The sequence below is a fragment of the Rhincodon typus genome, chromosome 9, assembly GCF_021869965.1.
Source record: "Rhincodon typus isolate 14 chromosome 9, sRhiTyp1.1, whole genome shotgun sequence".
In the NCBI taxonomy this organism is placed as follows: domain Eukaryota; kingdom Metazoa; phylum Chordata; class Chondrichthyes; order Orectolobiformes; family Rhincodontidae; genus Rhincodon; species Rhincodon typus.
The window spans coordinates 87,170,715-87,180,833 of record NC_063340.1 but is presented as its reverse complement, the minus strand read 5'-3'; the positions used below and the strand labels follow the sequence as shown (position 1 = coordinate 87,180,833).

Sequence of the window (10,119 nt, the reverse complement as noted above, 5' to 3'; positions counted from 1 at the left end):
CCCACCCCCACCAATTACTATTCCATGACTATACTGTAATTATTGTGTAAAGTTTCATGTTCAGAATAACTCACTGTCCAGTGACGGTTCCGGTTATGTTCGTTTGATCGAGTGGAAGATAGACAGATGATGTGTTGATTAAAACTTCAAAGCGAGGCAACACTGAAATTGGAAATCAGTCAACAACTTATTGAACTTAATTGGCTCAGAAATTTGATGTTTCAGGTAACTGAATTCTTTCAAGGCAGAGTTAAAGACATTCACTTTAGGCAAGAGAATCAAAGGTTATCGAGGGTGGAGAGCAAAAACAGATCAGCCACGATCTTCTCCAGTGGTGGAGCAGGCTTGAGGGGCCAAATGGCCTACTTCGACTCTGAGCTCATACATTCATTGGCTGGGCCATCAGTTGTCTCCCAACCATGACTAATTTGCATTGAGAAGACAGTGGTGAACTGCCTTCTTGAAATCCTGCAGTCGATTTGGTGTAGGGACCCCCACAATGCCTTTAGGGTGGAATTTCCAGGATTTTGACCCAGCAACACCAAAGAAATAGTGATATATTTCCAAGTCAGGATGGTGAGTGATGTGCAGGGGGTGGTGTTTCCATGTATCTGCTCATCCTCAGTTCATGGATTCTGATAAGTTAGAGTGGCAAGTGATCCTGAAGCACCAACATTAGCAAAGACCTACTCAACCAAACTATTTCTGTCCTGTATCCAAAAAGACCACAAGTTACTTACTGTACTCAGCAACAGTGAAAGTCTTTTCCTTTTGAACACCCTGTAACACAATGACAACACGAGAATATCCATAATGAGACTTTTCAGAAGAAACTTAAGATTGCACAACCATTACCCCCTTGCCTGTCACTCATTTACGGAACAATATTTTACCCAAAGTTGAGCAATATTTATCCACAGTTGCCAGCCCTCCAGGATTGTTAGAGACATGTGGAGATTGCCCTGAGGACAGTTAAAAGTTTGAAAATTATCCATTTTAAAGTTTTATATTTTATAAACAAAAACAGAAAGAACTGCAGATGCTGTAAATCAGGAGCAAAGACAGAAGTTGATGGAAAAGCTCAGCTGATCTGGCAGCATCTGTGAAGGAAAAAATCAGAGGTAATGTTTCAGATCCGATGACCCTTCCTCAGAACCATTTGGTGTAGGGGTCCCCACAATGCCTTTAGGGAGGGAGTTCCAAGATTTTGACTCAGTGACACCGAAGGAATAGTGATATATTTCCAAGTCAGGATGGTGAGTGACTTGGAGGTGGACTGCAGTTCTGAGGAAGGGTCACCGGACCCGAAACGTTAACTCTGATTTTTTTTTCTTCACAGATGCTGCCAGGCCTGCTGAGCTTTTCCAGCAATTTCTGTTCCTGTTCCTATTTTATATACACCTTGGTTTGCCAGCATTTAAAAGTATTAGAAATGAGGCATAATGGCAGTGTGACTCTGTTTGAGCTGGGAGGTTTAACGGTAGCATCTAATGTTTGCGAGCTTTTGCCAATGGGTGTTTTCTCACTGTGGATGTTAGAGATCTGAAACTGCCATTCTGAACTGCTTTCTCAGGATGTGAGCATTACCGGCCTGGGGCTGCACAGTGACTCAATGATTAGCACTGCTGCCTCACAGCGCCAGGGACCTGGGTTCAGCCCCACCCTCGGATAACTATCTGTGTGGAGTTTGCATGTTTCCCTGTGTCTGTGTAGGTTTCCTCTGGGTGCTCTGGTTTCCTCCCACTGTCCAAACGATTCTATGACGCTGATTCCTAACTGGCTGTGAGAAAGTGTTGGTATATGAGGGAGAATCAGCTCAGCGAGAGTGTATTTTTGGTGTCAGCTAGACATGAGAGGAGCGCAGGCAGCAAAGATGGTGATCATTCATGTTAAAGACAGCAGACACAGGGACCCCATCATTAGGAGACATTAATCGTTAGCAGATGAAGGAAAGCAAGTGGGAAGGCAAATAGTATGTTGGACTTCATTGCAAAGGGATTTAAGTACATAAGTAAAGATGTCTTGCAGCAATTGTAGAGAGCTTTGGTGAGACTGTTCTAACAGTACTAAATACAGTTTTCGTCTCTTCATCTAATGAAAGATGTATTTGTAATTCAGGGAGTGCACCAGATCAATCCCTGGGACAAAGGGTTTGTAATATAAAGAAATATTGGCGACTCTGGGTTTGTACTCTCCAGAACTTCAAAGACTGAGATGTGATCCCATTGAAACTTACACAATTCTTACAAGGGCTAACAGGGTAGATGTGGTATTATGATCTTAGCTGCTGGTAATAAGGATAAGCCAGATTCCGGTTTGAAATCTGGCTTAATCGACTTTAAATTTTGTTTTTCTTTTCTTAATTGTGCAGGTCGGTCAGTAAAGTTACATGAACCTTTATAACAAAATAGAAACATGACCTATAAGAAAAATTTGAAAGGTTTCATTACAAGCATCAGAAAAAAACAATCATCTCTTTTATCCCAGCAATACCTTTACAGATACTCAAACCTGAAGTCTCATTGTTATTTCCATATTAAAAATTTTGCTCAGCGGTAATTGATTGCCTTTTGGTAAATATCTGTACATTCACTCAATAGTATTTTCTTCAGTTAATGTCACTCCTTGAAACTTTTAAAGCAAGCAGCTAACTCAGCTCATTTATTGCTTAACATGGGTTACTGACCTCATTTCCTTAATGGCCTTATAGGACATCTCCCTCTCTGCTACCACAGCCTTCTACTTTTAGAGTTTTCTTCTCACTGACTATTAAGTACTACAAGACTCTAACAAGTTGGAAACTACTCATAACAACCATTCTGCTGTCATGGACCTTTCCCCCTGCACTAATCAGTTTCTGACTACTCTCTCTCTTTCTCTTTCTCTTTCTCTTTCTCTTTGTCCCTCGTTGTCGTAACACTCGAGTCAGCAAATACTTTGGCAATTATCTCCCCATGTGGCTTGGTTGTAATTCAGCTGAACACACATGATTTCTTGTAAAAGCTTGGAAATCATAATCGCAATAACTTTCTGACCCCCTTTTAAAAAATGGTCTGTTCTTCAAACAACTAAAAACATAAAATCTATTCTTCCCTTGCTTTGGAACCCAAGTTCACAAAGAATATTAATATCAGGCATTATGAACCTTTACAACAACAGAGTGGATGTGTCCATTTATTGATGAGTCTGCATATAGGGCACAGTCTCAGTATAAGGTAATGGGGATCATTGATGGGGCTTGGTTGGCTCAGTTGGCTGGATGGTTGGTTTGTGATTTATTTGATTTATTTGATTTATTATTGTCACATGTATCTAGGTACAGTGAAAAGTTTTATTTTGTAGGCAGTTCAGGCAGGTCATACCATACAAAGAGCATTCGTTGAGTGAGGGATACAATGCTACAGCTGAAGAGAAGGTGCACAAAGGTCAACATGAAATTTGAAATTTGAAAGGTCCATTCAGAAGTCTAGTAACAGCAGGGAAGAAGCTGTTCTTGAATCCGTCAGTGCATGGGTTTAAGCTTTTGTATCTTCTGTCTGATGGAAGAAGTTGGAAGGGATTATAACCGGGGTGGGAGGGATCTTTGATGATGTTGACTGCCTTCCCAAAGCAGCTAGAAGTATAGATGGAGACAATGGATGGAAGGTTGGCTTACGTGATGGATTGGGTTGTACTTATAACTCTCTGCAGTTTCCTATAGTCCTGGGCAGAGCAGTTGCCATACCAAGCCATGATGCATCAGGAAAGAATGCTTTCTATGGTGCATCTATAAAAGTTGGTTAACATTCCCGCACTGTCTGAGATTACCATGAAGGACTCTCCTTCTCAATATCCCCTTTTTGCCTGAGGGATGGTGATCCTTAGTCATCTCTCTGTAATGAGAAGACAGTCCGATGATCTAGCAAGACTATGGTGACTACCTTGACCTCAGTATAAGGGGCAAGCCAGTTAAGACTGAGATGAGGAGGAACTTCTTCACTAGCAGGGTGGTGCATATCTGGAATTCTTTATCCCAGAGGAATGTGGCTTAGGCAATGACTATGTTCAAGGCAGACATTGTTAAATTTCTGGATACTAGGGACACTGTGGGAACAGGGATAGTGCGGAGAAATGGTATGGTGGGAGATGACCCGTGATAATGAGTTTGAATCACAGAGCAGATACGATGGGATAAATAGCCTATTCCTGCTCCTTATTTCCTCTTTCTAATGATCCCACCTCATGGATGTAAAATTAGATGTTCAACGTCAAGTCACAATAACCAACTGCATAGCAGCCTGTTCATTCTGCACAGTCCTGCTCTCCATATAGAGAAATTGAAGAGGCAAGGTAGAAGATGCAGGCAGAAATAAGTTACAAGGATAACAGCAGAATTGAGATATTAGGTCAATTGGGAAAGATTGGACAGACAGAGGCTTTTCTTTCTAGAAAAAAGAAACCTGAGATGGGAGAAGGCTTCAAGGTTATGCGTTGATGGAGAAAAGATATTTCCATAATGACTAAGACTAGAGGCTGGAAATATAAGATAATGGAGATTCAGGAAAAACCACTACGCAGAGAGTGGTAAGAATGGGAAACATGATACAAAACAATGTGGTTGAGGCAAATGTTATATATTTTAAAGGAAAGCTGGTTAATTACATGAGAGATAAAGGAATAAAAGGATTCTTTTTATTTATTCATAGCACTTGTCGCCCATTCCCTAATCACCCTGGAGAAGGTGATGGTGAGCTGCCTTACCGAACCTCTGACAACTAGGGGAGGGGATGGCCGAGTGGTATTATTGCTGGGCTATTAATCCAGAGACCCAACTAATGTTCTGGGAGCCGGCGCTCAACTCCTGCATTACAGATGGTGGAATTGGAATTCAACAATAAAAAAAATTGAAAGCCTAATAACCATGAAATGATCATTGTGCGAATAATCTAACTCACTAAGCACCACTAGGGAAGCAAATCTGCAGTCCTTACCTGGCCTGGCCTACATGTGACTCCAGACCTACGGCAATGTTGCGATGAAGGGTCTCTGGACCCAAAACATTAATTCTACTTTCTCTCCACAGATGCTGCCAGACCTGCTGAGGTTTCTCCAGCAATTTCTGTTTGTGCCACAACAATGTGGTTAATTCTTAACTGCCCTCTGGGCAATTAGGAATGGACAATAAATGCTAGCCCAGCCAATGATGCCCATATCCTGTGAATGAAGGAACACCCATAATGTTGTTAGGAAGGGAGTTCCAGGATTTTGACCCAACAACATCATGTACTGATAAAAAGAGATAACGAGGTGTGAAAGGAGGTTTGTGTGAAACATGCATAAATTCTAGTATGCAGCAGATAGGTCAAATGGCCTGATTCTCTGTTGTATAAACAACATGATGTGGTTTACTGCCTTTCTCAGCAGTGAGTTTTGCTAAGCTATGCAGTATGATTAATAATACTCACATTGGATTTGACCTGTATATACCAGTTTCCAAGTAGTGAGTTCGGAGACAATGGAAATTCCTTGGAAACAACACCGACTGTGGTCTCCAAATCCAGCCACTGTTGGATCACAGATCTCCGCGGACTCTGTTGGAAGATAAATTACATTTTGTTTGAGTGTAATTACAGTTCAATTCAATTATTTCTCCATTATTTCGTGCAGCAGGTATCAGCACCAATGATAACACACCAACAAAACTTATTTATTTACCACCTGGTTGAGCACAGAAATGAAGATTGACAGTCCAGTGCACCACTGAGGGAATGGGAACTGATGTGGTGACCCTTAAAATTTTGAAGTGGGTATAAATGATCGCTGGGCACGTTTTCCAAGAAGGGCAGGGGAGTTATCCATGACATTCTGGCCAATAAACCTCCTTCAATTCACATACAAAAGCGGATGATCTGATCATTATCACAATCTGATTATGGGATCTTACTGCATGTGTATTTCCTCCAATACATTTTGAAAGTACTTAATGTAGAATATCCTTTTATTGTCACGTGTATTCAGTATAAAATACAGAAAAAAGAGTGTACCATTGTCCTACATAAGTGCCATTCACGTTAACTTAGAATAAAATTTTTAAAAATAACTTAAAGAGAGTCCAACTTATTCTCTGCTGCTACAGCATGCTGCCCACCAGATTCTGCTCTGGGCTACACCAGCCCATACCATAGTGCCAAGAGTGTCCTCGCAACATCCTTAACATGAATCCTAACAGGAACTATACATTTTTCCATTTTTCAGTAGACACCTGGTAACTCATAAGGTCAATGAGGAAGTAAGTTGTAAAGAGGACATGAGGAGTTTTCAGAGGAATCTAGATAAGTGAGTGGGCGATAATTTAGCAGCTAGAATATAATGTAGAAAAACATGAATCTCTCTGATTTGGCAGGAAGAATACGAAAGCAGCATATTATTTAAATGGAGAGAGGTTGCAGAACTCTAGGGTAGAGAGGGATCTAGGTTTTCTGGTACATCAATCACATAAAGTCAATTGAGCAGATGATTAGAAAGGTATACGCGAGCTTGGCATTTATGCAAGGGGAATAATATGTAGGTAGGAGGGCAGGTAGACAAAGGCAGACAGACAGATAAACAGACATTTTTAAAAACTAAGGAGGTCTTCCTATGGTTTTATTGGTGACACTGCATCTGGAGGACTGGGTACAGTTGTGGTCTCCTCGTGTTAAAAAGGATAGAAAGGCCTTAGAAACAATCCCGAGAAGATTCCCTCAACTGACACATAGGGTGATCGTGAGCTATGCTAAAAGGAAAAGCTGGACTGGCTCAGCTGGCATTACTGGTCTTTAGAAGAATGAGAGGTGATCTTATTAAAAGATATAATGTCCTGAAGGGAACTTGACAAGGCAGATTCTGGAAGGATGTCTCAAGAAGTTGAAAAATGATGGATGTTCCATTTACGATGGAGAAGAGCAGAACTTTTGATCAGAGAGTCATGAATCTTTAAAACTGTCTTCCCTACAGACCAGTGGAGGAAGAATCATTACATGTTTTTAAGGCAGATAGATGCTTAATTAACAGGGGAGTCAAAAAGTATCAGGAATGTCATAGAGTCCCTACAGTGTGGAAACAGGCTATTCGGCCCATCGAGTCCACACCGACCCTCAAACAGCATCCTACCCAGACCTGGCCTATGGCCCTGCATTTCCCATGGCTGACCAATGTAGCCTGCACCTCCCCAGCACTGTGAGGCAGCAGAGTTAACCACTGAGCCCAGGTAGGCTAGAGGAATCGAGACCACGATCAGATCAGCCGTGATCTTTCTCAATGGTGGAGCAGGCTCGCGGCATTGAGTGGTCAACTCTGGCTACTAATTCATATGTTCATCTGTTGTCCAATTACACGATTGGTGTCAGTCTGGGGTCAGGGTCTTACTTGGTATCGATGTTTTTTTTCTTTATTCATTAACGGGATGAGGGCATCACTGGCTAGGCAGCATTTATTGCCCATCCCTAGCAGTTTAGAGTTAACCACATTGCTGTGGTTCTGGAGTCACATGTAAGCCAGACCAGGTAAGGAAGGTCAGAGATAGTAGGAACTGCTGATGCTGGAGTCTGAGATAACAAGGTGTGGAGCTGTATGAACACAGCAGGCCAGGCAGCATCAAAGGAGCAGGAAAGCTGACATTTCGAGTCCAGACCATATACATACCACCCCATCAACCTCCTGATTCAACGCATCATTCTCCGCCACTTCCGCCACCTGCAATCTGACCCCACTACCAAGGATATATTTCCCTCCCCACCCTTATCTGCCTTCCGGAGGGACTGCTCTCTCCGCGATTCCCTCGTCCGCTCCACACTTCCCATTAGCCCCACCACCACTGGCACTTATCCCTGCAACCGCAGGAAGTGCTACACCTGCCCCTACACCTCTCCCCTCACTCCCATCCCAGGCCCCAAGAAAACCTTCCACATTAAACAGATGTTCACCTGCACATCTGCTAATGTGGTATACTGTATCCGCTGCTCCCGATGTGGCCTCCTCTACATCGGGGAAACCAAGCGGAGGCTTGGAGACCGCTTCGTGGAAACCTATGCTAGGTTCGTGACAAACGACTGCACCTCCCAGTCACGAACCATTTCAACTCCCCCTCCCATTCCTTAGACGACATGTCCATCCTGGGCCTCCTCCAGTGCCACAACGATGCCACCCAAAGGCTGCAGGGACAGCACCTCATATTCCGCTTGGGAACTCTGCAGCCCAATGGTCTCAATATGGACTTTACAAGCTTCAAAATCTCCCCACCCCCAACCTCAAGACCAGCCCCTCTCGTCCCCACCTCCTTGACCTGTCTGTCTTTTCTCCCACCTATCCATTCTTCTCACCTCACTAACCAACCCCACCCCCACTTCCTACCTATTAGCCCCATCCTCGCCTCCTTGACCTGCCCGTCTTCCCTCCCACCTACCCGTCCTTCCCTCCTCACTGACCAACCTCATCCCAACTCCCGACCTGGACTCACCTCCTTGACCTGTCCATCCTCTCTCCACCTATCTGCTTCTCTATCAACCTTCTATCGTCGCCTCCCCCTCTCTCTACTTATTTCAGAGCCCCCTTCCACTCCCCCATTTCTGAAGAAGGGTCCAGAGCCGAAACGTCAGCTTTCCTGCACCTTTGATGCTGCCTGGCCTGCTGTGTTCATCCAGCTCCACACCAGGTAAGGAAGGTAGTTTCCTTCCCTAAAGGACATTAGTGATCTGAGAAGGGACAAAGGAATATGTCCATTATTATATCTCTCACAAGTTATCAATACACGCTATGTATTATATGCCAATTTAGAAACACAGTGGCTGTTAAAGACAAAGAGACTTGTATTATTATAGCACTGTCCTCAAGCATCAGACATCTCAAACTGCTTCACACCCAACAGAATATTTCTGAAATGTTGTTGCTGTTGATAACGTGACAACCATTTTGAGGGCGTAAAGTGCTCATAAAGAGCCTTGAGATAGAATCAGATCTCATTTGTGGTGGAGGCTTGGACATCAGCCAGCATGCTGAGATAACTCCCTTCTCTTTTATGAAAAGTGCCAAGGGATCTTCAACACCCATTTGAGTCACACAGGAGGATTAGGTAAGCAATCTCAGCGAATGACTCGGCAGGTTGGTTGGTACTGAGAGTATAGAAACCGGTAAACAATCCCTTCTCAAGAATTAGGTTCCCGCTTCAGTTTCTAAAACGGTCTGAAATAATCCCCAAGCAGGCGACAATTGAGACAAAGAGGCCTATTCAGCTTGAGGAATATACAACACCCTGCTCATTATCAGTCTCAAGTGGCCTACCCTGCCAAAGCTCGTAATTTAAAGTCTTGATTCAATTAATTCCATTCAAAGCACCATGTTAATCACACGAGATTTTATTGATAATGCTTTGCGCCAACCCTGATTCATCAGGGTGGTTCCTCAATTTAAAAAAAAATGTACTAAGATTTAGGCTAACAGGAAAGTCAGGAAGTTTATCCAGCAGTAACATCCCACATTTACAAAGCACTTTTAATGCAGCAAAACACACCAAGGTACATCACAGTGGTACTCCCAGACAAAGTTCAATACCAAGTCACAACATTAGGACAGGTCACAAAAAACCTTGGCAAAAAATGTAAGCTTTCAGAAGCAGCATAAAGAAAGATGGAAGGTTGGAGAGGAAATGCCAAAGTTTACAGCTTAAATTTAGCTGAAGGTGAATTTTTATGATTAAAATTAAGGGAATGCCCAAAGATTGTACAGAAAGTTACAAGTAGAGCTTCTGAGGTAAGAAACACTAAGAGTTAAAGGGACAATAAAATTATTTTTGTAACAACATTGGCAATAGAAATATGTATTTAATGCTTAATACTCAATTCCTTTTTTCTGCTCTTTTCAACTTCTCTATTCCTGTCTATCACACTTCATGTTTTGGATTTGACTTTCTGTCTCACTCTTCAAAAACTAATTTAACTTGTTATTTCTTGGTTTGCTGTTTAACATCGTAGAGCCATAGAGCTCCGCAGCACAGAAAAAGGCCCTTCAGCCCATCACAGCCATACTGGTCAAAAACAACCACCAAACTATTTTAAAGAGATAACAAGGTGTAGAGCTGGATGAACACAGCAGGCCAAGCAGCAT

General features: G+C 42.7%; 2 protein-coding genes across 2 annotated transcripts in view; both read right to left on the bottom strand.

Moving 5' to 3' along the window:
- The window catches only part of cd109 (CD109 molecule), a 184,539-nt gene extending 184,382 nt beyond the window's left edge, over window positions 1-157 (bottom strand). Inside the window, exon 1 of the mRNA XM_048600918.1 lies at window positions 75-157. The gene's annotated coding sequence lies outside the window, so the exon portion shown is untranslated. The remainder of the gene's footprint in view (window positions 1-74) is intronic.
- Window positions 158-732: 575 nt separating this feature from the next.
- The window catches only part of LOC109917208 (CD109 antigen-like), a 27,626-nt gene continuing 18,239 nt past the window's right edge, over window positions 733-10,119 (bottom strand). The window contains exons 5-6 of the mRNA XM_048601390.1: window positions 5,445-5,570; window positions 733-780 (exon numbers count right to left, since the gene is read on the bottom strand). Coding sequence (XP_048457347.1) covers window positions 733-780; window positions 5,445-5,570 — 174 coding nt within the window. The remainder of the gene's footprint in view (window positions 781-5,444; window positions 5,571-10,119) is intronic.